The 27,976-nt window shown below is 39.1% G+C and overlaps 2 protein-coding genes across 19 annotated transcripts in view; one reads left to right on the top strand and one right to left on the bottom strand.

The window, feature by feature from the left end:
- LOC129717877 (tropomodulin) overlaps positions 1-27,275 on the bottom strand; it is a 163,076-nt gene extending 135,801 nt beyond the window's left edge. For 3 of the 18 annotated variants that reach the window (XM_055668133.1, XM_055668135.1, XM_055668134.1), the window contains exons 1-2: positions 27,131-27,273; positions 11,916-12,571 (exon numbers count right to left, since the gene is read on the bottom strand). In XM_055668133.1, coding sequence (XP_055524108.1) covers positions 11,916-11,978 — 63 coding nt within the window. In that variant the 5' untranslated portion in view covers positions 11,979-12,571; positions 27,131-27,273. Of the gene's footprint in view, positions 1-11,915; positions 12,572-27,130 lie in introns of those variants that run through there. The other 15 variants (XM_055668123.1, XM_055668121.1, XM_055668138.1 and 12 more) reach the window with 12 other exon arrangements.
- LOC129717881 (uncharacterized) overlaps positions 1-27,976 on the top strand; it is a 139,503-nt gene that overhangs the window by 84,151 nt on the left and 27,376 nt on the right. The window lies entirely within an intron of this gene.

The following is a 27,976-nucleotide window of genomic DNA, read 5'->3' as shown; positions in this document are numbered from 1 at the left end:
CTTGCGATCACTTTTACTATGGGACAAACCGACTTGCTATTTTTTCATAGTTCCTCAGAACGAACTATTCGAAAATATTTGTTTTATCGAAAGTAGATATAAAAAGGAATAGATTCCATAAATAAACTCAAAATTGATAAAAATGCAATTGGGACGGACTTGCCATGAGCGGCAGATGTGTTGTGTTAACAATTCAAAAATTAACTTTTCATGCTTTCAATAATGCAAATTTTTTTATCGTTTCCGACATATCAATTTCTTGAAGCACCTGTCTTTTTATCGATAGTATCGCCAAGCCACACAAACGTTCTTGCGACATGGTCGATCGTAGTTACGTCTTTATAAGTTTTAATTTTGAGAAACTTCTCTCGCCACTTGTTACTTACTTACTTTACTTTACTTTACTTTTTAAGCGACAGACCGATTGTCAAACCAGTGCCGAACTAGAATACGTCGCTATGTCACTCGGTCTTGGGCTGCTATCCTCCAATCGCCCCTAACACCTATTTCGCGTGCATCCTCGTCGACAGCACACATCCAACGAGTGCGGGGTCTACCCCGAAGTCGACGATCTCTATCGGGATTCCTGCTAAATATAGCCTTTGCTTGACGCTCATCTGGCATTCTCGCTACATGCCCAGCCTACTGAAGCCTGCCGTGTTTTATCCGCTTGACTATATCCGCCGATTTGTATGCCTGGTACACTTCATGGCTCATGCGTCTGCGCCAAACACCATTTTCTAGTTTGCCGCCAAGGATTGAACGCAAAACCCTACGCTCAAAAACACCAAGAGCTCGCCGATCAGCCTCTCTCAGCGTCCATGATTCATGGCCGTAGAGAGCCACCGGAAGAATCAGTGTTTTATAGAGTGCAAGTTTTGTACGGATTTACAGACTGCGGGACCTTAGCTGGTTACGTAATCCGTAAAAGGCCCTGTTTGCGGCTGCTATCCGCCTCTTTATCTCACGGCTAACCTCGTTGTCACATGTCACTAATGTTCCCAGGTAAATAAATTCGTCGACTACTTCAAATGTTTCCCCATCTAGCACCACCGCAGCACCAACCTCCGACGGACTACCACGCACTCTGTCAGCCACCATGTATTTCGTTTTGGCAGAGTTTATGACGAGCCCTAATTTCGCAGCTTCCCTCCTGAGAGGTCCGAAGGCCTCTTCCACAGCTCTACGGTTGATACCAATGATGTCGATATCGTCCGCAAAACCGAGAAGCATGTGCGACTTCGTAATGATGGTGCCGCCTCTCTGCACACCAGCTCTCCGTATAGCACCTTCCAATGCGATGTTGAACAATAAGTTCGACAGCTCGTCACCCTGCTTCAAACCATCTAACGTCACGAACGAGTCCGATATCTCACCGGCTATCCTGACGCTTGATGTAGAACCTTCAAGGTTGGCACGAATCAGCCTAACCAGCTTTGTTGGGAAGCCATGTTCAATCATAATCTGCCATAACTCATTTCTCTTGACTGAATCGTACGCTGCCCTGAAGTCTATGAACAGATGGTGCGTCTGCAAGTTGTATTCTCGAAATTAATCGATGATTTGTCGCAAGGTAAACATTTGGTCCGTCATGGAGCGTCCCCCTCGAAAACCGCATTGGTACTCGCCAACAAAGGTCTCCTGCAACGGCCTCAGTCTGTGGAACAGGATGCGGGAGAGAATTTTGTACACGGTATTGAGAAATGTTATGCCCCGATAATTGCTACAGTCCAGGCGATGGCATTTTTTGTAGATCGGGCATATGAGACCCTCCAACCAGTCCGAGAGCAATTCTTCATCAGACCACACTCTCAGCATGATCCGATGGATGGCACGATACAGCTGTTCGCTCCCGACTTTGAAGAGTTCGGCGGGAATGCCGTCCTTCCCGGCTGCCTTGCAGTTTCTCAGCTCTTTCACTGCTTTCTTCACCTCGTCCATGGCTGGTGGATCCACAGCTTGACCATCATCCTCAATAGACATCCTGCTCCTTTCGACTCCACTGTTTCCCTCACCGTTCAACAGCACACTGAAGTGTTCCTTCCAACGCCTGGCCACCTCTGTTTTATCGGTTATCAGGTTCCCCTCCCTATCGTTGCACATGACAGAAGCTGACACGTTTCGATTCCTAATTCCGTTGACCTTCTTGTGGAAGCTCCTCGCATCGCTTCTCCAGAACCTTCCGCCTCCGCAAGAAGACGCTCCCAATGCTGTCGTTTCTTCCGGCGATGGAGTCTCTTTACAGCGGCTCTAGCATCTCGATATCTACCCACGCTCTGACGAGTCACAGCCGTGACCAACTTGTGACCCCTGACGCGGTTCTTCTCCTCCGTCACTCGCTGGCACTCAGCGTCAAACCACTCATTGGACGCAGCTGCCGCAGTTGTACCCAACACTTCTCGCGCTGTAGTGCTCATCGAACTGTGGATGTGTCTCCTGAGCTTTCATTGTATGTCTTTTCCAGGAGCTCAAAGAACACCACTTGTTACACTAATGGGTAAAGTGAGTAAAATTTTCAAAGATACAAAAACATTTGAAAAAGTATCAATCAGTTGATTTTTTGTGATGTAGTTTAACGCATTCATCGGAGTCGTCTCAGCTGGCAACATAGGTGATAAAATAACAAGTTCTTGGTGCATTTCATGACCATCGATGTCACACTCTTTCTTGTGTGTGAGAATTTTCTGTAAATGTAGACAACTTTTCTCTAACTGATCTGTACTATTTTTCATTAACTGGAATCGGTCATCGAACGATGCAATAGCTACATCCAATACAGAATAGAAGAAATTCATTTTGAAAGAGAGTTTTTTTCGATGTAATTGGTTCATCTGACTGTTCGTATGCAAACTGTTTCTTTATCATTATCGGCCGAATTCGTGTTTCTGTTTGAAACTCCGGATTTACTTCTAAAATGTCGGCACGTTCTTTAGCATCAGTAATGACCCTATTCAAACCTTCATTTCTCACATTTTTCAAAAAATTTTAAACGCTGCCTATCAAGTCTATAGTGTTTTCGAGACTGCTATTTATTTTTTGAAGGTACTTACTCACTAAATTGATTTTGAACAAAATTGAATGCCAAGCTACTAAACTGCATTAGAATTTAATTTTTATTTTTTTTGCTAGGCTTTTTGCAGTATTTCTTTCAAACGCATCTTGCTTCAGATCCTCGATTGCTTCATATAGGGCATAATAAATTTCTCCTATATTAAACCTCAAGGGAGTGACAGCGTCAATTCGACTTTCCCAACGCGTTCCACTCAGAGGCTTTACCGTAAGAGAAGTAATGTGTTTTTCGAACGATGAGTTGAAGCAGAAAAGAAGTTGAAAATTTTTTAATTATAACAAGGCTAATTGGGAAAGATACAAAACTCATATTGAGAGAAATTTCAATAATGAGCTTGATTTGCAAAACTAAGTGAATATTGATTCCGCTTTGGAAGCATTAAAATGTGCAATTATTGATGCCAGAAATTATTCTGTTCCAAAGGCTCAAGTGAAATTTGATTCACCAATAATTGACGAAAATCTTCAACTTCTAATTCGTTTGAAAAATGTCCGCAGACGTCAATATCAACGTTCTCGTAACCCTGTTTTTAAAACTATTTATAAAGATTTACAGAAAGAGATTTAACATAGATTTACTCTTCTGAGAAATCAAAATTTTGAGACTAAAGTTGAAAAATTGAAACCATATTCAAAACCTTTTTGGAAGCTGTCGAAGATTCTTAAGAAACCTTCAAAGCCTATTCCAGTTTTAAAAGATGGTGAACGTTTTCTTGTATCCAATGAACAAAAGGCTCAAAGACTTGCTCAGCAGTTTGAGAGTGTTCATAACTCAAATTTGAATTTTGTGAGTCCGATTGAAAATGAAGTCACACGTCAATTTGATTTAATTTCTTCCCAGAATTTTTTAACCTGCAGAAATAATTGAAACTACCTTGAATGAGATTAAATCAATTATTAAAAATTTCAAAAATATGAAAGCACCTGGTGACGATGGAATCTTTAATATACTAATCAAACATCTCCCTGAGAGCACAATGGAATTTTTAGTGAAAATTTTCAATTGCTGCTTCAAAATTGCATATTTTCCCAAATTATGGACAAATGCAAAAATTACTCCAATTTTAAAGCCGGAAAAGAATCCAGCTGAAGTTTCAAGTTACCGACCAATCAGTTTGCTTTCTTCAATAAGTAAACTGTTTGAGAGAATTATTCTTAACCGAATGATGTCACACATCAACCAAAAAATTCAATTTTTGCAAATGAAAAGTTTGGATTTCGCCATGGGCATTCCACAACTCATCAATTGCTCAGAGTTACTAATATGATACGAGCTAACAAATCTGAAGGTTATTCCACTGGAGCTGCTCTTTTAGACATAGGAAAAGCATTTGACAGTGTTTGGCATAAAGGTTTGATTGCGAAATTGCAAACTTTTAATTTTCCAATTTTCCTAATCAAAATTTTGAAAAATTATCTTACTGATCGAACTCTGCAGGTTGTCTTTCAGAATTCAAAATCTGATAGATTTCCTGTCAGAGCAGGTGTGCCTCAAGGTTCTGTCTTGGGCCCAGTCCTGTATAACATATTTACTTCAGATCTTCCTGATTTGCCTCCAGGATGCACAAAGTCATTGTTCTGCGATGACACAAGCATTTCCGTAAAAGGAAAAAGCCTTCGTGTCATATGCAGTCGATTGCAGAAAAGTTAAGATATTTTTTCTTCCTACTTGCAAAAGTGTAAAATCTCTCCCAATGCTTCTAAAACTCAAATGATAATTTTTCCTCATAAGCCTAGGGCTTCTTCCCTCAAGCCAAACAATAATCACGTTGTCAAGATGAATGGGGTTATTTCAAGTTGGTCTGACAAGGTTAAGTACTTGGGACTAATTAACGATAAAAAACTTATTTTCAAAGAGCTTATTGAGAGTATACAAGCCAAGTGCATCAAATATACGAGATGTTTATATCCTCCCAATAACAGGAATTCTAAACTTTGTTTAAAGAACAAACTATTGATTTACAAACAAATTTTTAGACCAGCAATGCTTTATGCTGTACCGATCTGGTCAAGTTGCTGTTCAACATGGAAGAAAACGCTCCAAAAGATTCAGATTAAAATTCTGAAAATAATTTTGAAGCGTCCTCCTTGGTTTGGTACACTCGAATTACATAGACTTACTGGTGTTGAACCATTAGAAGCTATGTCAAATAAAATTATCAACAATTTTCAACAAAAATCGTTGCAATCCTCAATTGCTACGATAAGCTCTCTTTATAGCCAATAAGTTAGCTGAAACTTTGACCGCTTCGAGGCACCACTTTTCTAAGTCCGACTGAGCTGAAATTTTGCAAGAAGACTGTGGCATGTGGAGTGTTAGTACAACGTTAATACATGAAAATGTGGATGGTCGCGTCGCACGTGAATGGAAATCCTGCTAGAGAGAGAAAAAATTTCCTCGTCGCTTAAAAAATAAGCACACGCATTAGCCGTCTGTTTGCCGCCCCTCGATGATTGACGAGCAGGCGACCGCCTGCTTCGCCTATGCGTTAATCCGCCCCTGCAAGATGTTGTAAATACCGGAACGGGCGTATCCGACGTCCACAGAGTGCCACGCGATGCCCGATTTTAGCGTGGCGGGGTACAGTCGCTCGATCGCGCACACTAATGAACGGAGCACGGTGTGTCGTACTTTAATGTACCTCGGATTTTCTTTCACCAAAAGTTAGTTTTGGTCCTAACCTTTTAAAATTGGCTGGTTTTGAAAAAAATCATCGGGGGAAATTTGAAAAAGATTGATTTGAATTTTTATTGTTATTTAACCTAAATTTTTCGATTTGATTGGTAATCTATACAAATCGCGTAACATCAACATGTAGAAAATTGAGAAAATTGATTCCATTTCAACTACCTGCGAATCTCTTGCAATAATTTATAGTTATTACAGTCCCCCCACAATTATGGATCATTCAAAAAGATATATGAATTCAAAAAAAACATTTCTGGTCAATTTTATTGTATATAAGTAATCTATAAATGTTTTCAGTTACAGAAATATGTAATATCTCTCTTGATTGAAAATTTGTTTCCCTGTTTTATAAATGTTTCTCAGAAAATGCCGCTTTTTCAAAGACTCAACACTGCTTAGCTTCCGTTTAGAGTCAAATAATAGTTGATAGGATGTTTTAACTGGTTAAAATCATATTTAAATCGAAGTGATTCATAATTGCGAGAAACTACCTTGACATTTAGAAAATAACTTATTTTTATAGAAAAATCGCTATCAACCATCAACATTTTGTTGAATCCTGAAGAACTCACCTTGATTTTTGTGTATGAGCTATTTTTTGCCCGGGAATTAGCTAATAGATCACATAGAAACCTTATGAGTGAGGAGCGCGCTACTTACGCTGATTGAGAAAAACGATAAATATTTTGATAGATTGTAGATGACAATTTTAAACGCTTATAAAAAACGCATCTATCTTTGGACAAAAACGATGTTTTCTGTGTTCAACGCTAGCAAATATGGTATGTTTTACTGCAAAAATATTACATGCCTTCAAACAGTTTTTTAACTGAGTCAAATAACATGAAACGCAAAAGTGATCCGTACTTGTGGGAGATCCTTAATTGTTGAAGGAGTGTATACGTGATAAAATACGTCAAAAGTTGTAAATTGTTTTTGATCTGTCTGCTTTCATATTTTTGTTACAAAAATTAATAAAAACTCAAATGTTTTATTCCTGGTTTATTTTTTCTAGGTTGTTAAAACATACTATAGTATACAATATAGCAGCTTCCACAAAGAACATTGGGATACATTCCACTATCTTTGTCGCATTCGAGAATAAAGCACTGTTTATGGTTTTTGTCAGCGTATTATGTATCAATTTAGGTTGTTTCACTTTTTTGAAACACAAAAGATATATTTAGGCCGATTTTGTTCATGTGTTTTCTTCATTTTGTACAATCTACCGAAAACAACTAGACGATCCGTCGTTTGTATTAACATTGTCGAAATGGTTTGTTAACATCACTGTTTCATATGTGTTGTAAATCATAGTAATCACTGATTTTTTCACATGCACCATAGCAGCTAGGTTACTTTGCAGTGAGTGAATAACAAATGCATATCAACCACTAGTATATAAATGTGTTCGGGTTTTTTTCGTAATGTTTTTTTCAATACCCGTGTATATATCTCATTTTTCCTTCAACATGTAATCTAAAAATCCACAAGGAAAGCTATTTTAAGCTTAAGATTGTGATGAAGTTATTGATTTTGAACGTTATCAGTGTATTCAACATTAAAAATTAGTATAATTCGAAAAAAATACATAAAAAAATTTAAATCAATTTTATTCAATTTTTTTTTGATTTTGAAAGGTATGGACCTAAACTAACTTTTTGTGAAAGAAAATCAGAGGAACAATAAAGTATGATAATCCGGGTGAATAGAAACAGTCTCCGTTATATCTTGCAGTGTACAGAAAATACTGTCATGTCTACAACGAATATAAAAGCTTTGAAACATGGTTTTAGCATTCCTCTATCATGGGTGTAAATACTTTTTCATTAAATGAATAATTCACTTTTTCATTGTAAGAAATGTTGCATGTTTCTATTCACCCCGCAATGGGGCGAATAGAAACACTCATCAGTCGACTGCGTTTTTCTTGTTCTGTTGAAATATTCGCATTTCATTTTGGAGAATTAAGGACAATTGCATTAACTTTATTGATATGGGATGCAAAAAAAAACGTAAAAAAGTATTTAAATAGCAGAAATGTAGAACTGGAATCTTGGTCCGTTTCTTTCGGGTTGCTGATGTCGTTGTCAATTCATGTCAAGCTTCACGCAGCAAATAAATCAGACCTTCGTCAAGTTTTAGGCTAATAGCTTGGTTATCTGCTGGATTGGGTTAAGATGGTAGCTGAAGAAGTTGATTCCATATTTGGCGGCTGCTTAACGAAGAGACAGTTATTTTTATGTAACATTCTTGTGCCTTGCATCAGGCAGAGTGGATCCAGTTTTTTATACGATTTTGAACCTTTTCGTTTGTCAGCCCTGACCAATATGGGCTGAGATTGTACAAAACAAGTTTCAGGCATCCTTTTACATAAAAATATGATTGCGTTTCTCAAAAATACTTGTTTTTGAGTAAAAATATTCGCTATGGCGTTGTTTGTATTCGCCCCGTAAATTGACAAACCGGGAGTTTCCGGTGAAATATGAGTAAAAGGTTGATAAATACCTTGCGTCAATTCTTAAATTCACTGTAAAAACTTGAAATGCTTTACTGCTCACCCAGCACAGCACACGAACAAGCTCGGATCTTTTTTAGCAAACTGATAGTAGTGCTTCTTACACATAAATGGTTTTGGAGGGCTTGTTTACTAATGAACTACCACAGGAACTTTTTTTAAATGATTTTCGAATGTTATCAAAGGCTTGTAATATGAATTTTCATGGTTAGAAGTTTTGTTTCTATTCGCCCCACTGTTTTTATTCACCCCGTTTTACGGTAGCTTCACTTTTAATACCATCACGGTTAGAGGTCGACTGATAGAGCTGTCAATGTCATATCCATTATACTCAGCTATTAAAAAAATATGTCCCATTTCATTTTCTTTTGCTCCAACGCCGAAATAGGAAGCCTGTCGTGTGGTTCAATTTCCAGAGCAAACCGGATGTTTAATGAATACCATTTGAAATTTTCAAGAATTTTTTTTATCCTTTTGTCTTCAAATGCAAAAAAAAATATCCACGCACCAACCATTTGATGAGAAATTTTTTTCTTCTAGTTTATTTCCCAGCTTGTCATAAAAAGTTTACATAAAAAATGCGAAAGTGGGTTACCCACTGGTGCTCTTTTTATTTGTTTGTAAAGCTTCCAACAAAATAGGAAATTTTGTCTTCCATCGAAAATAGAATTAACATAGTGACTGTGTACTTTAGTCTGTCAAAAGACCTCGAGGGATCACGCAGGGGGTGAGGGTTAACAAGCAAACCACGTGGTCTTTGTTTTTCTCTGACTTATTATATATTATTGCCATATCACCAAGTCCAAAATTGTGATCGTTGCTACAGACAACATTCATGGTCGATTTATCGTTAGAAAAACGTATTAGTAGAAATTGAGAAGCGCCTCAAGCTTTTGCAATATGTTTTCAACCAATGCACACTGGGAAAAAAAGAACCCAAATTCCCACTAAATAGAAGCCGCTGGACTGGCAACCTGAAATATAGCATTTCTTATGTAAAATTGGTCAATAAATCGATTGGTGATAGTTTCATCCTGTGCAGGGCACAGGAAAAGGTCTATATTTCCAAAAATACGCAAAAATGTTGTGAAAAGAGGCAAAATAGGCCATTTGTCGTGCCCTGCACAAAATGAAACCATCACCAATCGATTTGTTGACCAATTTTACATAAGAAATGCTATATTTTAGATTGCCAGCCCAGCGGCTTCTATTCAGTAGGAATTTGGGTTATTTTTTTCCTAGTGTGCAATGTTTGGCATGACTTAATAATTTATAATTTTCACGGAGACATTGAGGTTTGTCAGCGATGCAAAAAAAATAGCCAAATTGAAACTAATCAAGAGAATTTATCAGGACGAAGATGACAAGGAATTATATTTTTCCGGTTGCAAAGAAGTCTTGCCTATTACTATTTACATCAACTTGTGCGGTTAAAAACATGCAACTTCTTATGGGATAAGATGTCAATGATAGCCTGTTCAAAATTTGGTTTAGAACAAACAGCAAAGTTAAGTCTTACGCTCAAAATATTGGTTGCCATTGAGCAAATTTGCCTGAAGATCGATTGATCACGGGATCCTTCACATGTTTCACCTTAGTTTCCTTTTTACTATTTTTATTTTGTCAAAATAACTGTTTTTTTTAATACCCAAATTCCGTTTTCTTTTCCCCCTCATACTGTTCTACGATTGTCAGCTTTAGTTAGAAAATCTGGGAACCCAAAGAAGAACTCTTTGGCTAGTTTCTATTACCTTCATTTGAAACTGGTCAAGGAGTTCCTCAAGGTGACTTTTCTATAGAGATGTTTTGAACTATTTATCATCTATTCCAATTTCGTCTGCTTAGTGAGAAAAGGAAGAGTTTGTAAAGTAACTTTGTAAAGGTAACTAGTGTTTGTCATATCGCTTCAGAAAAGCTATGACTTTGTAATTTCTCGCCAAACTCAAAAGGCTTGGAATGTTTTACAACTTTTCAACTACAACAACCTAACTCGCCATTGCCCCTGTAAAAACTCATATCTGGCTTCAAATGTTGTATGGAGAATGTGAAAAGGCAAAGGCCTGAAATATTCGAATGTGGAACGAGAATAGCTAAACACAATTTTCAACAGGGGCAGTTGAAATAAAAGCATTAGTGAATTTGATTTTTTTTTTGTTTTGCAAAAACAGCACGTTAAAAGTGTGTAAAGTTTTCCAACATTATTTTTATTTTTAGATATTTTTTATTATTAATCTTTATGGAAAAGAGGGTTTATTCCTAAAATTTGTATCTGTGTAGTTACTACTATGTCTCACGAGCACAAAATGAAATGTATTTTACTGATGAGATGAAAAAGAACTCGGAAACAATACTTTTCGCGTAAATATTGGGCCTTTTTATATAAAAAATTTTAACAACGATCGCAGAAAAAGATTATTTTGTAAGTTTACTATAATGTAGTCTGGCCTAAACAAAGAAACAGCATTCAAGTTCAAAATATTGCTGGTTATTCTTGAATTTCAAATACTTGTTTACCGCACAAGGTACGGTACGTTCTCATCAGTGACCCTGATATACATAAAGCTGCAATTCATTTTGGAACGCGTAATCGTAAATAACAAGCAATTTTTTTTGTGCATCTGTAATAATAATAATCTTCAATGAAGCTCTGTCTCCTCAGTGAATAACGTTCTTCAGCTACATATTTTTTTATAAAATTATTCAGCAATTAAGAGGGCAACTCACAGAAATGCATATATCAATCGAACCAGCTCATGGCCTCCGAATGAAAACTCTGCGACGGCTGCGGCAGCTTCGACGTTCAACGCACTCGGGTCCGTTTTTCTTTCTCCGTACGGGAGAGAAGGTCAATGTAAATCTGCCGTCGAGTGCCGACTGTCGTCCGATATGAGGTTTGGCACCCTCCAAGAATGGTTGACCTTGGACCAATACCGTACGAGCGTTATTTATTTACAGTATTGTCCCCTGCAGTCACGATTGATCTAGCTGTCCACCTTCTGCGATCCATCATCGCAGGTGTACGACAGAGTAAAACAGACCGATAATCCGGCAATGGCCTTCTCAAAGGGTATTATGGATTATCGCTAGGCCAGCGATTGAAATCTTCCACTGTTACGACATGGCGTGGTTTTCAATGTAGTCGTTGTTTATGATTTTTTGTTTTCGCCATTCAATGTTCTTTCTAATAGAGCATTTTTGAATCCCTCCGCTAATTCGACTTGACCAAACTAGACAAATTATGGGTAGAAAACCAGAGTCTTCTCACTAATACTTGTGTTCAAGTAAATATATCTTAATGTCCCTGTCTTCTGTCAGCAAGTAAATTTTCTCTCGTCGTAGGAAACGACTAAGAAACCGAGATTTTAAAAATAGTTACATCTTTTTCGCTAGCGGTTATTATTTGCCTTTTACTTTTCCAACAGTCAACCAACGGTCAGTCTGGTCCGTTACGAGTAAGTACACGCGTTTTTTGCTTACAAAAAATACATACAAAAAATACATACACACTCTCATCATTCAGCAACCAGTGCGAGATCGTAAGATGGGACACCACGAGTTGACCGACGGAAAATGACACTAGAACTATTTCTTTCAAAGTGGTGAATTATTTTTCAATCACATTAACTGTACTGTACTTACTTCCTGAATCCGAAAAGTGGTTGTCGACTTCCTCGTCACTGTATGCGTTTCCTCGTAATCCATTGCGCTTCGTTCGTTGCTTAGCACTTTCAGAATGTAATGTCACTAATAGTCACCGTAGTTTCACTTTGAACTGTTAGAATGGACAATTTGCACAACCAGAACTATCTTTTCAGACACTAGCCGCGTACCGTAAGCTTTGCACTTTAAAAAAAAACGGACTTCAGCCACTTCTTGCTGCGAACAACCATACAATTTGTGACCTTTTGTCTCACTTTCGATCGTGGGATCAGCTTCTTTATTATGTGTTACATAAATAAACTCATAAGTTTTCTTCGCTGGTTTTTCCCCCCGCAACCGATCGCCTGATTTGCGGGAAACAAGTATTAATGCTTCAGCGCAGCTCGCGAGCGAGAAAGTGCAGAAAGGTGCCCCCAAACGCACGCCGCACCGTCAATCTAAACTTTTATTGGCCACCTGTCTGCACTGGACACTGCTCAGAACACTTTCACGGACTCTTTTTCCAAGCGATTCTCGCGGCGACACCGCAACACGCGTAATCCCTAGTAGTTGAGTGTCAAATTACGCGTACCGATCAGTGTGGACTATCCGTCGAGCAGCGATCGCCTCTCGTGTACTGGGATTACTACTGTCAGCTGAGAATAAGAAAAGTAAATAGAACAACTGTCAATCAGGCGCATTTGCTCATGCTTTTTTCCGACAGATCTGCTCGAAGGGAGCGCAGTGTGCGAGAAAAAGAGAGAGTCTAACACACTAACTAATACAGACACACACGTACTCAAAGGCCTAGTACGAGTTGGAAAATTTCTGTCAAGTTAGTCGGTTTTCCCAGTAGCTTGTGCTAGTAGCGAGACTGACAAAATGTGCGCAACACACATCAAGCAGAATCTGCGGAAAGAGAATATATTTCAAGTGATCAATATGAACACAGGGAGCAGAAGAGAGAAAGAGAAAAGAGTAGAAGAAAAGCGCGGCGAGGAACGAGAAGAAAAGAAAAGCGGCATACGTCACCATCACCCACTGGCATCCTATCGGCGTCAGCTGATTGACGCATGAAAAGTATAAATATGAGAAAATCGAGGCTAAGGGTGGTACGGAACCGGTGCAAAAACCAATATCGATCGCGTATAATGTTTCGCGTTAAGCCCGAATACACTTTCGCTCGTTTCTTTGGGATCATTCGAAAAACACTGCATGGAAATATTTTTCATTCATATATTTGTTGTTTTCCATTTCATTTGATCAACAACGATCATGAAATGTTTTCGCACTAAATTTTCAACACTGATTTTTTGCTCAATTATACCGACCACCGTCAGAAAGTACCTGTTGTTCAATATCCTTACTAGAAGATATTTTGAATACATGAAATACATATCAAAGTTATCTGTCAATAATTTGAGGGTTGAAGACCTAGGTTATTGCAAATAATTAAATTGGAAATAATTAATTTAAAATGTGCTGTTACTGGCAGCGCTGACAACACTGGCGCACAGTTAACTAAACGCACACAGTAAACTTTCCCTGTAGACCTTCTTTTCCACAGCAAAAAGTCCCTCTTATAGTGTTCCAAATATTATAAATACACTTTTGTTCTTGAATAAAACAAAATGTATAGAAGTTTTTTGATCAAGTAAGTTAATTCAGAATGTTTTTCTGCCGTAAATTTACGTTTTACTTTAGTAGGGTGAGTGAAAGACAAAATGAAAGATTTCAAATGCTTACAGGTTTGTTACCACTGAACAGATTTTAGATCTATTTTTAACACAATTTTTCATAGTAAAGTGGTTAAAATTCATAGCAAATTTGAATTCAACTTCTTCTCCAGCACAGCCGACACCAAAGTATATAAACGATTTGATTATGTAGTCGATTCGCATGATTTTTTTTTTTTTAAATATTCAAAACAAATAAAGTTATAAGCATCATTTAAAGTATGAGTTAAATTTTTGGGTTTTCTTTCCCACTTCATAATCAGTACCAGTTTCAGTAGTAACTGCAGTCACACATTTCATTATTTTTAAGGAAAAAAAATCCAATATTGCTTCCAAAACATATTTGTGGCCTTGAGAAAGGCCGATTGCAATTAGTAGTTGGCAGGAAGAACAAAGCAATTCACTTCGAACTAATATATTTCGTAATAGTCGTACGTGTCGTACTAATCCATAATCGATTCGTTTTTCACAATACTTTACAATGCTTGAGCTCGATACTTCTGGTATATAAATACATTTTGTCAGAATCGAAAAATAAAAATTCACGCCTAGTTCACGACATTTTTGATGTTCTCTTTATTTTCGTGTAAGAAAAGGAAAAGGCAAATAGGGTAACGGGGGTATTTTGGCCCATATGCATATTTTGGCCCACCCGATAACATTTTACGCATTTTATCTGATAAATTCAATGAATATTAGAAAACTATGTATGAAAAATTGAATAACACACCTAAGAATCGTACTACACTATAATTTTCGGCGAAAAACTGGCTCTAGGTAGTGTTATTTTGGAATTAGTTCATACATATTCAAAGTCATGGCTGAGTCAACCCAAAGTCAAGAGGAAGTGGTAATATACAAGTCAACGTCCAGAAGCTATTGTAACATATATGTATGCTTTTGAAACAATTCGTTGTTGTAGTAACATCAATAGAATGTCATAGAAACAGTTTGTATACTCTAACATGTTGGAAAAGTTGAAAAAGTGGTTAAACGCATGGCCAAAATATGTTTGCCTCTTTGTGAAGCAAACATATTTTGGCCATGCCAAGTTTTGACATCTCTTTGATTACCGTTCGGCCGTTGCACGTGAACAAAGAAGCTGCTTGTGACAATTTACAGGTAATTACTGCCTAATTTATCACATTTAACGATATGAAATTAGATGAGAATGCCTGTTAAACCGCTATAAGCCAAATTATTTTATTTTTAGATGCCTAAAGTTTACAAAAATTTATAGCAGAAGGATGTTTTCCTCAAACCCACTATTTTTGCTCTAAAATTACCGATGATGATCTTAAATATAATGCACGAAATGCATTGATTTTTTTAAAACTTCGTTCGAGAAATTCGCTCAACAGGTTAACACTGATGCTCACCTAACTTTTTTCTTGCATCTTATAACATTTTTTCTCAGCTTTCCAATGCTGGTCTCAGATCGAAAATCGGTAGTTGCGAATACGGCCAAAATTGAATTTTTCTGATATATTCCAAGATGGCGGCCAAAATTCTGATTACTCCAAATGAAAGCCCTATCATTCCACTTTACAGAATTGTGCTACTTGTAGTAGGTTCCATAACAAATTTCAGAGATATAGCTCAAATAAAACATCAAGAATTGTTAAAATTTCCACTTCTCTAGAAACTAATTCACCCCTTGGTGACCGAGGGGTCAACAAATTCAATCAAATAAAAATGGCATAATGATTTTTTCTTTATTCCAAGCTAATATGTGCATTTATATCAAATTCTAAAGACCTTGTGCACCTAGTGGCCTGGTATCAGCGAGAATTGCTCAGTAATGACAAGAAGCAGAATTGGGTCAAAATAGTGTACGATTTTCAATTACGCTTTTTGATTAAGGGTAATAATCTATTTTGCAAACACTGTTCCACGAAGATTCTGCCCTTTTATTATGTCAGTCGTAATGAGTGGAAGAGACATTTTTCGAAATTCGTAAATAACCTCCCATACCATTACTTTCTAGCTGAATTTGTCGGTATAACGTTAGTCGATGAGATACCTAGATTTTTCGGTACATCTTGTTCTGATTCTGAAGGATACCGCTTGTACCAATCTTTCATCTTCCTGTCAATTGTGGGGTCAGCAATTTTCTGATATCACGGTTCGTTATTTTTGATCGCAAGAAAAGCCACGTGTTTTCGAACTTTCACGCGAAACGTTAAAACTGACGAAAACGAAAAAATGACAACATCTGTTTCATTTGAAAGTTAACATAGGACACAGCCAGGCTGAATACTACACGTTATTTGAAATGACGGTTAATAATTAATGTATTTATAATTTTCGGATCAGTCTATATCAGCGGCTCTCAACCTTTTTTTTGTCCGCGTACCCCTTTGTGATATTTTACCAAAAAATTGTATCCCATATTTTTTGAATGATTTTTCAATTGCTAATTTGTGAAAAATACCTGAATACAGATCAGTAATAAAGTTCGTAGTACTCTCTACTACAACAACAGAAAATATGTTTTTGAACATTTTATCCCAAACATTGTATAATTTGCTTTGTCCACCATTCAATTGATCGTGGGATCACCGATGGATGTTTGTGTCCAGACAACGCTTATTCCAGTCGAATCATCGCATGAAGACTTATCCACAATCGACTTGACGAATTCCATCGACGACCAATCTGTTTTTTTTTTGGATCCTGCCCGGGGCGCACCGAATTATGCAAATTAGAAGCCCCCCATCCGCTCATCACAGTCGCGCCACTGCAGCCAGCGCTCATCAGTCGTCCCGGTCCTGTATTTGAGTATGGAGAAGGGGTCTTCCAGCTTGCTAGCACTGGCAAGTATTCTATTGAATTTAATAATTCAACACCTGATATTTCCGCACCTTCCAGTCATCCACCGATAAATAAACCGGCACTTTGGTGCTCGGCTCGATTTCTATTGAAGCCCCACCAAGACGCACGTTATACAGCAATCAGGAAGTCTCCAACTCTCCCGACTCAGTTACCACCAGCACCACCGCCGTTTTCAACCCATCAACTGTTCCAGCCATCAAAGACGTCTTGGTCCTGATGTCGTGGTAGAGGAGGAGATCTTCCGAAATCCCCCAACAGGCGAGTATTCAGTGGCTGAAACGCATACTCTGCCTAATCAATCTTCCGGTTTCAGTCATAATGACGATCGTCAGAGCTCCAACCGATCTGCTGCCACCACCCGTGCTGCCACTGTGAACAAACATCTTCTGACAGTGTACTAACAGAATGTGAGAGGCCTACGAACAAAGACGAAAGATTTGAAGCAGATGCTCTTTAGTTGTGACTACGATATTTTGGTGTTCACTGAAACCTGGCTCCGACCCGACAAAAGCGATTCAGAGCTGTCGACTGAATACTGTCTGTTTCGATGTGATCGCAGTGAGTTAACCAGCGATTTTTGAAGGGGGGTAGGAACACTTGTTGCAGTAAAATCCAATCTCAAATGTGTTTCAATCTCAATACCAGATTGTGATCATCTTGAGCAAATGGTTGTTCGGATCGATTTTCGTAATCGCTCACTTTATCTGTGTTTATTTGGCTCCAAACTCTGCCATAGATTTATACAAGACTCTCTGTGCGGAAATTCTTGACATTTCTGATCGTCTAAAAGACGCTGATATTCTGATGGTTTTGGGAGACTATAATTTGCCAAACCACGTGTGGCAAATTGATGAAGATCTTCATGGTTATTTACCCATTAATACATTTTCCGAACATGAATTAGAACTCACTGAATCACTGCTTGCTTACGGACTTCTACAAGTTAACCAGTTTACAAATTCAATGGGACGGTTGCTTGATTTAGCTTTTGTTAACGTACCTGATGAGGTGGAAGTGTTTGAACCCGCTGAGCCACTCCTACGAGTTGATCCTTTTCACAAGCCGTTAGTCATTTTGCTTGATGTTAACAGTGACGTTTTCGAGGAAAGTGAGCAACAAACTGGTTTAATGGCGTTAAACTTTAGAAACTGTGACTTCGATGCTTTAAATAACGTCATTATGTCTATCGACTGGCGCCACTATCTAACAGGTGATTCAATTGATGTGGATGTGTCTATCTTCTATGAAAAACTGTTGGAAGTTCTGACTGAAAATGCCCCGCGTAAAGCCGTTCTTCCAGCGCACAGAGGAGTAACTCGAGTGAAAACCTGGCCAAAATTATAATAGCAGCTATTTAGCAATATTTTGGGAAATATTTAAGTGAGAAGTGGAAGTGGCTGGTTCGAGTATTATATTAAAAAGTAATTCTAAATATCACACACACAACTTAATGTTTACATTTACATAGCATATGTGTCTTCATTAATGTTAGTGAGCAGATGAAGTAATACGCTCGAATGATTGGTTTTCGCAAAACGGGCAGCGAAACAAATTGAAGAAATTACCAGAAAAATGATGTAGCAAGATATCTTCATCTAGACCTATTAATTTGATGCTCACAAATTATACAATGCCTCGTGGAACCTACGTAGGTTGGAAAAAGCCTTTTGTACGGAGTGTTATTTACCTGGATTATTGATTCTGTGCTCCAAGTGATTTTTAAGTTAACTTAAATCAGTTGAAATTCATTCACTAAACTGATCTCATTTCATCTTTGTTGAGCTGAAACACTGTTTTAAGCGTGAGACAGGCACCCATCAGGTTGTTTTTTTTTTCAATTTCCCGTGTACGCGTGAACACTTAACGTCAAAATTCGTCATAACCAACATTTTTCAAACGGGTCGCAAATGCCAATCCGGACGTTACCGGATGAGATATTTGCGAGGATGTGTTTGTGATGTTATGAACTTCCATTCCTCCGATGATTATATGATCGGATTCCGCGAGATTTGATAACTTTTTTAATATTGAAAATGCTCGAAAATACGTAAAAATCACTAATTTCTAAAACTTCTTAAGAGTAGCTATTATTTTGAAATTTTGGAATTTCTATCAACCGGTTTATTAGCATTGAACATAAAGAACTCATTTGCTGCAAAATATTGATCAATTGTCATTTTTTGATGCTTGGCACAACTTGTTACTATAAATGGTTCGATTCCCAAAAAAAATGCTTGAAAATTTGTCAATGTTCACAGCGCTCCCAGCATATGATAATACCGTTTAACGTTCATCGAGTAATGGCATTTTGTGGAGCATTTATTTAAGCTGCAGGAAAAAATATAGCGGCACCAAAAAGCGACAAAAAACTTTTTTCTTATTTTGGCCAGCTTCTTGTTCTAGGTACTCCTCTGTGCAGCGTTCCAATGCGTAAGCCTTGGTGGACAGCTGAGCTTCGCCAAATGAGGAACATCTTGGTAAAATGCAAAAACGTTATTTCAAATCAAGAACCATTGCAAACTGCAACTCTTTTCGTAACATGGAAGCTGTATATAAAGAACACCTTGCTGAAACCACATCCCTGTCACGAACGTCATCCCCATACATTTCGCTTGAAGCCGTTTTTCTCTGGCTCTCTGGCTCGATTATACGTCAAAAGGCTGTCAGTGTTTGCGAAACAGCCGATTAAGCACCGTCCATGCGAGATCAACTGTTGCTGCAAGTGATGTGAAGAAATGCAGAAAGCGAAAAACAATTGTTCTATTTTGAACGTTTTATGGATTTTGCGCAGGACATAAATGGTCACGTTCAAACATGTTTCAACACGTTCCGGATAGCCCTACATTCAATATAGTAAGAAGCACGCAAAAAATCCATACAGTAACACATGCGGAACAATAAACGGAGCTTATGACCATATTTCCAACAGTAGCGCCATCATCATCGGCGGCGGCTTCAGGAAACTGTTGCCATGACATCGGTCTGGCTGAAACGTATAGGATATATATACAGAATGTAGAGCAGAACTTGAGGCAGAATCCGAAGTCTTTTTGGAAACATATCAAGTTTTGAAGGCGAGCCCCAGGATACCATCCAATGTTGAACATAACGGGACAAGTTCTAACTCCAATTACGAAGCGGCATACCTATTTGCCAATTTCTTTGTAAGTGTTTATATCACAGTGACACCCGCTTTGCATCCAGACTCCTTTCAGCGAGTACCAACGTATGACATCAATCTCCCAGTATTTTCTCTTTCAACCAGCGAAATTCAAACAGAACTCGAACACATTGACCCGACTAAAGGAGCCGGGGTCGATGGATTACCGCCACTGTTCCTGAGAAATTGTGCATCTTCATTGGCTTTTCCTGTTGCTTGTCTTTTCAATCTATCGCTTTTAAATAAGATTTTCCCAGATTTCTGGAAATTTTCCAGAATTGTGCCTATTTATAAGCCAGGCAGTACTCATCATGTAGAAAATTATCGTGGAGTATCAATCTTGTGTTCACTCGCAAAGGTATTCGAAACAATGATTCGAGCTGTATTCTACCGAGCTGTGAAATCTGTGATATCAGAGCACCAACATGGGTTTATGCAGCATAGGTCAACAACGTCTAACCTAATGTTGATGTAGACGAGCTCTTATTGTGGTGTCGTAAAAATGGAATGAACTTGAATGTTACTAAATGCAAATTGATCACATTTACTCGTCACCTAGATGCAATCAATTATCCATACCACAACAGCAGCATTACGCTGGAACGGATCCAGTCCATTCGCGATCTAGGTGTCACAATAGATTCTGAGTTGCAGTTCCACGATCACATTTCAATCGTTACAGCCAAAGCATTTGCAATGCTGGGGTTGTTACGAAGGCAAACATCCGACTTCACTGATGTCTATACCCTAGAAACGCTTTTCTGTACCTTGGTTCGCAGCATCCTAGAGTATGCGGTTGCCATCTGGGCACCGTATCAGGTAACTCTTACTGCTAAAATTGAACGAATACAAAAGAAATTTGTGGATTATGCATTACGCAGACTTTCATGGAGGGATCCTATGGCTCTACCTGATTACTCAGCACGCTGTATGCTTATCAGCTTAGACACTTTATCGACTCGTCGGATCTAGCTCCAGCGGATGTTCATATTCGACATCATCGAAGGGAACATCGACTGTCCGGAACTGTTGCAGCAAATCAACTTTAACATCCCTCGACGTAATCTTCGAAGCTTCTCAGCCATCAATCTTCTCGTACATAGAACTAATTACGGCCATTTTAGTCCATTTAGCTCCAGTTTAAGAGCATACAATGATGTAAGCAGTTTCCACGAGTATGGTACAATGTCGAAAACGTCTTTTAAAACTAGGATCAGACACATAGTTTAGGATTCAGTCTGTACGATTTTACATCGAAGATGAAGAAAAAATAAACAATAAACAAATAAAAAAACACTGCTGTTCTTTTCGTGTACCCCCTGGAGGCTTTCGAGTACCCCCAGGGATAGGCGAACCCCAGGTTGAGAACCGCTGTTCCATATAAATATAATAAAGCAGGCTAGAGAAAACGTATAATTGTTCCCTCCAGGAAATTGTAATTATGGAGTAATATTGATAGAAGAAACAAGGTTAAGATAGGACTTCTTCCTCTTGACATAATAAGATTTTCTGATAATAACACTGACACAAGAACGTTTTTTGTGATCTCCCCAGGAAATAGAAATTTGGCGATATTGGAAGAGGAGAAAGAGGCTCGGTCTTGCAAAGCAGTAAGCTAGAAACGAAAGGAGAGAAAGTTTTACCCCTACACGGAAATGATAAGCATGTCACCTACTCTCCTATAATTTAAAATACGGAGTGCAGAATGCACTTGGGCATATCACAACAGAACAAATATTTCTGGTCGCAGTGATGAGTCGAGTTTTGTTCGTAAGAGGTTGATGAACGGCAACCCGTACTGCTTGGCGTGAAACAGACTCCAGTGTGGTTCAGAGCATATAACTCTTATTGCTACCTCCACGTGGAAGCTTGATACATGGAACTCTAGATCGCTGAACATCACAGATGGCGACAAGATCCTACTGGATCAGCTGGAACCACGCCATTTCGACATCGCTGCTCCTCAGGAACATTGCTGGAGAGAAAAGTAGGTACGAGGATTTGTGACACAGTACTACCAAAGCGGCGATTTTTGAGTGCCGGGTAGAATGCAGGGACGAGTGATCAAGTGTTCGGCGGTCAGCGATAGGATCTGTATGTTGAGTATTGAAGGCCGTTTCTATAACTACACCATCCAAAACGTGCACTGCCCTAATAAAGGAAGACTTTGTGTCGAGAAAGAAACGTTCTAGACGTAGCTGCAGAAATCAGAAACATGGACGCTTACTTCGGAGGGAAAGAAGTATTGAAACCGGTAATCGAACACTGAGACGAACAACAACGGTCAGCTACCCCACGGTACTCTCCTAGGTGGAGAAGCTTAGAGCGGATCGCCTTTTGAGGACGGCTGGTTCAGGATTCGCACAGTCATCAGGATTGCGGAATTGCGGGATTGCGCAAGGCAGTCATCTTGGCCCACTAGTGTTCTTGCTTTACTTCAACGATGTGCACTATTCTTCAGAAATCCCCCACAACTTGCATTTACCGACGATTTGAAGCTATTCAGCGAAATCAAACATGCTGTCGACACCACTTTTCTTAAGGAACAACTAAATATATTCACTCCCTGGTGCAAGATAAATCGTATGGTACTACACGCGTCCAAAGACTCCGTTATATCTTTTACGAGGAAGCACAGACCACTACAAGTTGACTACATCCTCAACGGTTCTCCAGTGCAGCGTTTCGATTTCATTAAGGATCTCGGGGTACCTCTGGACGAAAACTCACCTTCAAACAACATATTTCTTTCATCGTATCGAAGGCTTTTAGACAACTAGGGCTCATTCTCCGAATGACACGTGATTTCAAAAACATCCACTGCTTAGTCACGCTCTACTGTTCGCTTTTCGGTCTTCATTGGAGTACTGTTCTACAGTCTGGGTACCTCTATATCTACCGAATCTAAATTATCCAGCGCCGGTTTGTACGTTATGCCCTTCGAATGCTTCCCTGGCAGCAGTCCATGCGTAATTCCAGGTATGAGGAGAGGTGCTAGCTGCTCCAGATCGATACTCTCCAACTACGTCGGAAAGCAGCACGCGCTATGCCCGTCTCCGATATCCGGACGTCACGGGTCGACTGCCCTGCCATTCTGTGCCAAATCAACCTGCATGCTCCAACCCTGCTAAGGATGCCGGCTTTGCACTTGCCCTTTCGCCAAACTAATTGTAGCTCCCACAGCGCCATCACTGGTATACAACGTGCTTTCAACAGAGTGTCGCTAGTTCTCATCTTCCATTTTTCATATAGAATTTTACGTTCTAAATTAGGAGTGGGGCACCGTTCGGCAGAAATGATTGGTATGACGGGGATTGCTAGGCAGCATTCATCGCTACCGTAGATCTGGATCTGGGCGATATGCCTGTGCAAGTCGACGAGAGAGAACAAGGCCAAATACAAACGGGCACGAAACGGTATGACCCCGATTCTCAGACCGAAGAAGCGCCAGCAAGATGATCGTGAACATGAGGGGCTTGAACAGGTTACCGAGTACTAGCCCACGATGTTCATAAAATCCGTTGTGAGATCGGGAAGCTGAAGAACAACAAAACTGCCGGCAAACACTAACTACCGAGCGAGCTCTTCAAGTAAGCTACCCGACGATTTGGAGTATGGAGGAAGTCGTCTGTCGCATCCACAAATAGGGCGACAGATGAAGTGTCACTACAAGATACAGTCGATCGAGATCAGGCGACCATGGCACGAATGATGTGCTACGTGCGTATTTCGAAAATGCTTTTGGGTCATATTGGATCAAGCAGAGGGTTAAGACTTTCTTGTTTGTTGTTCAACATCGCCCTTGAGGCTGTGATCCAGAAGGCACACGATTTTCAAAAGATCTTTTCAGTATCTACCTCTCAACTAGAGTCTCTATAGACGGCGATTCACTTGAGGTGGTCGACGAGTTCATGTATTCGTGGTCGCTGGTGACCGATGACAATAATATCAGCAAAAGTGATCCAGAGATGTATTCAGGATGGAAATTGTGCCTACTTTTCACTTTGGAAGATACTTCGATCGAATCGGGTGCGATGACGCACGAAGTTGACATTGTACAAAATCCTGATCAGAACTGTAGTCCTCTACGGAATCGGAACAACAACGCTCCTTGCGGAGGTTCTGAACGTACTAGGAGTTTTCGAAAAGAAGGTGCTGCGTAATATCAATAAAAGAGTACAGACGAACGCGTTGCTTGGAAGGAACCCAATTACACACCTGGAGAAAGTTCGCGAAGGTGCTGGACGCCATCCAAGTGAAAGTGCTTTTTTTATGCAACCCTGCCTAAATCAGCAAAAAAAAGGACGCAGCGTTTTCGATGGAACGGCCAGATTGATGATATATGCGAATGATGAGGCCTGGAAACTGTTTGCGAGAACTTCTTGATACAGCACGAGCCACCACGGTTCTCGTCTGATTGGTAAGGTAATTTCGTCTCCTGACTTCAGGTATCTACAAATCTGCACATCAAATTCTCGAAGCTAATTCAGTAATTTTTACAGAAATTCAATAAATAATGTATAAATAGTTGTGGTGTCGGAATAAATTTATTTAAAAATCGATTCGGAGCTCGGGAAAGCGCTGCAGGACGTAATAGTCGACTGTAGTGACGCACGTGGAGGAGCGTTTTTGGTGAGTGGAATAGTTAATTATTCTTGTTAATTTTCAGTTCACTGGTCACTGGAGGAAGATGGTAGATATTTTGAAATGCTTTCTCGGGGGTTTTGAGATGCTTCGGTGGCACAATTTACGATTATCATGTTTTTTTGTGAAAACTGAGGATAAAAGTCAAATAAAATAAAAGAATCAACTTTAAACGTGCTTCAAAATACATATGAAGTATTCAAACTAAAATGGAATGTCAGTAATCTAACGGACCTTTACTAAAATTTTTCAGCAAAGTACTGTCAAAATATCCAATACCCGGCACCACAGAATATTTGGTAATGCTTTGAACGATCCTGAAAATTCAGTAAAAGTTCGTCAAACTAAATGACAACGAGCAAAGTACCGACCGTTTTCAAAGACAAAACCCAATATTGAGTAGTTAGAGTTCTAAATTCGGAATTCAGATTCATTATCTTGAATTTAGAGTTTACAGTTCAAATTTTGGAGATCTATAATCGAATCTAGAATTAAAACCTTTTTGATTATGTCTTCAAATTTAGAGCTTACATAGAAACTTCATAAAACTTATAGCTAAAGCAAAGCAAAACCTTGGTGCTACATTTCGTATCGGAACTCGACATTCTGTTTATTATACACAGACTTCGCAGCCAACTGTTAAGTGCACAGGACAATTTCGGGGCTAGCGCTACGATCCTACTGGCACTAACAGTCTCTCCCGAGCCGAGAATCGAACCTACGATGACTGGCTTGTTAGGCCAGCATCGTACCTCGAGACTAGCTGGGAGATTATAGCTAAAGGAATCTAAATTCGGAACCTACAACTTTATTGTGGTTTTTCAAAAACTGAAAACTGCCACCTTGGATTTAAACATGGCATCTAAAGTTGTGTTCCGGAAATACTTATATTAGGCAGTTCTGGTCATTGTACGCGTTTTTAAAAAATTATAAGTTGCCGTTCAAGCATTGAAAATGGTGTTAATATCTGGCCTTTGGTTATCATTCCGATTCTGAAAATATTCACATTGAATGATATTTGGCCATTCTACCGTCCAATACACCTTAGAAAACGGATAACAACAAGAATAAGATTAACTGCGTTACGGAATTTTATTTTTATACATATATGACATGAAAAAATACACGAATGAAATATTCGAATCGAGTTTCATTCCAGTTTACGACTTTCTATTTCGACTTCAACAATGTGTTTGTTCATTCCTGTCTTGCATTGCAATCGTTATATTTAATTGTGTATTATTACCGACTGGTATTAGTTATACGGATTCTCAGTCTTTTTGAAGATATTATGGAAAATTCTGTTTAAATTTTTCGACGTTTCAGCCGTTTTTGGTGACCTTTTTCAAGGGAAGCACGACATAATTTAACTACCCTTAAAAAAGGCCACCAAAAACAGCCGAAACGTCAGGCAAGTTATTAAGACCGTCGTATAATATCTTCAGAAAGACTGCGGAAGCCAGATCAATCCTATCTGCTATATTTTATGTAAGCGAGTAAAAGAATGAATCATAACTTTGTTCGGTTAGAACAGAAATTGTCTTTAAATTTTATTTAGAGCGTAAAGATATTAGAGACAGTATGGGGTATTAAAGCACATTCATAGTGCTAATTCGCCTATAATCGCATATCAGTCCCATATGCATTTTCATCGTTGTTGAGTTATATATCAGATTCCATCTATTTCTTGCTCTACTATCGATTAAGAATACAAAAATGTGGATTTTTTCTAAAAAGTCAAGAAAAAATTTAAAGTTAAATTGTCCCATCCTAAAGATAATCGCATACCAGTCCCACCAAATGTTTATCCTCAGTATAGCTATTTTTTTTCTTCAATCCATATATTCTCTGAGCCAGAAAAATTTAACATATAAATGTGGCTTCACGTCGAGCCTGCTTTTGTGCACTCAGGCACAGATTCTTGAACTCTTTTCTAACTGAGTGAAGTTTCGACAAATAATTGTTTTTCTGGGTTGTAATAGGTTTTAATAGGGTAATTTCATTTGTGACTAAATACTGTCAATTATTGCAAACCAGACGCTAAGAATCACGATATGTGTTCCTGTGCGGCTAGATTGGAGGAATGTCAGAGATGTTGGAAGACGGTATTAGAGATTTGGATAATTTCTCACCTAATTAATTGTCAAATGTGCCGGATATGTTTTTGCACTGTCAGTATAAGTGCGTCATAGTTACGTAGACTGTATGCAAGATACGTGAATCTACAACGTTGACAAAAAGCATATGTCAAATTGATTTTGACCATATTGCTATATTATTTGTTTGATTCAGTCTAAATTGACAGGTCCAGCGCCAAGGTCTCCAAGATAAATTACTACAATTATTTGAAAGCAGAATTAAAATAAATGAAACACCGTTAAAATTCAGCACAGTTAGCAGTAAACCCCAAAGTACAGAGCACCACACTGGATTAACACCGGTACCGCCACCCCTATCCTGTTAACCGAATCGTTTCGTTTCGCATTTTGCCTCAGCTGCACGGATCGGCGAGCGTTTTAATTAATTAATAAATACTGTATTAATAAACTATCATCCTTCATTTCCGAACTGCGCTCGCTGCGTGTTCTATTCCAATCCAATCGAAGCTGACCTGGCTGGCTTTTTGACGTATTGCCGTCTCTTTTCCACTAAGCCGCCTCAATTTTATCCTACGAAAACCACCGAACGCGCAAGCGTGTAAATTATTTCGTGTCACTTGAGCCGTGTAAGCTGCGTTTATTCTTTTTTATCACACAACCCAATCGATAAAAATAATGTTTCCTCGGTCAAGTTTCGACTTCAACTTTCACCACGGAAACCCTTTGCCATGTCTTACTCACTGCCAATATTTTCCAATCGACGACCGATCAATCTTTCTTGTTATGAAAATTCGAAAAATCAAAAACAACACACTTCTCTAGCACCAGACAAGAAACTCTCGCCGCACGCGAATCGAAACAGAGACTCGTTCCCCGGCCAACTAACTCACTGCGACTGATGATCGGCCGGCGATGAGTGACGGTTAGCTTACTTTGTGGGTTGGCTAAATGGAATAGGAGATTTACTTTCCACCCAACCAGTCTCGGAGATCCGCCGGTCGGTGCTCGACTGAGGCACTGTTTGGCCAAACGTGCCGGGGACGGAGTCAGACGTCCGCGTTATGCAGCTGACTTGGTTAACTGGGGTCACGAGTGGCCTTTGTTCTGGAAATTTAAGACAAGCACGCGCGCGCACCCGTCTTTCTGGTTTACTTTTCCAGCCGCTTGTTTTGAGGGGCAGAATTTTTCTTCCACTGCAGTTGATGGGGTTTAACCCAAGGGCATTCACATGTACCGGCGACCAGGAAGCGTGAACGGAACTTGCAGTCAACGCGTTGGGCAAACAAAGCTACGCTACGAGTACGTTGTACGAATGCGCGTAGGCCAGTAAGATTTGAAACACAACGACGACGAGGCCTCAGAATGAAGAGGAAGAAAAAATGGAAATTCTCAGAAAGAAAATCTTTCTTTTTATTTTGTCTTTCCGTCCTCGTTGCGTGTCTTACAATGGCGCCGAAGAAGCTAAGGAGACATTGCAATAAAACAACAAAGCCAGAGCGTTGTGAATGTGTATGAAATGGATCGCGTGAATTAATGGAGTAATCAATTTTCATCCGACGACAAAAGCTTTTGTTTTCGCCATTCGCC

This window comes from Wyeomyia smithii, chromosome 1 (assembly GCF_029784165.1).
Source record: "Wyeomyia smithii strain HCP4-BCI-WySm-NY-G18 chromosome 1, ASM2978416v1, whole genome shotgun sequence".
Lineage (NCBI taxonomy): Eukaryota > Metazoa > Arthropoda > Insecta > Diptera > Culicidae > Wyeomyia > Wyeomyia smithii.
Note: the sequence above shows the minus strand (reverse complement) of the source record. Positions and strands in the feature narration are given on the sequence as shown.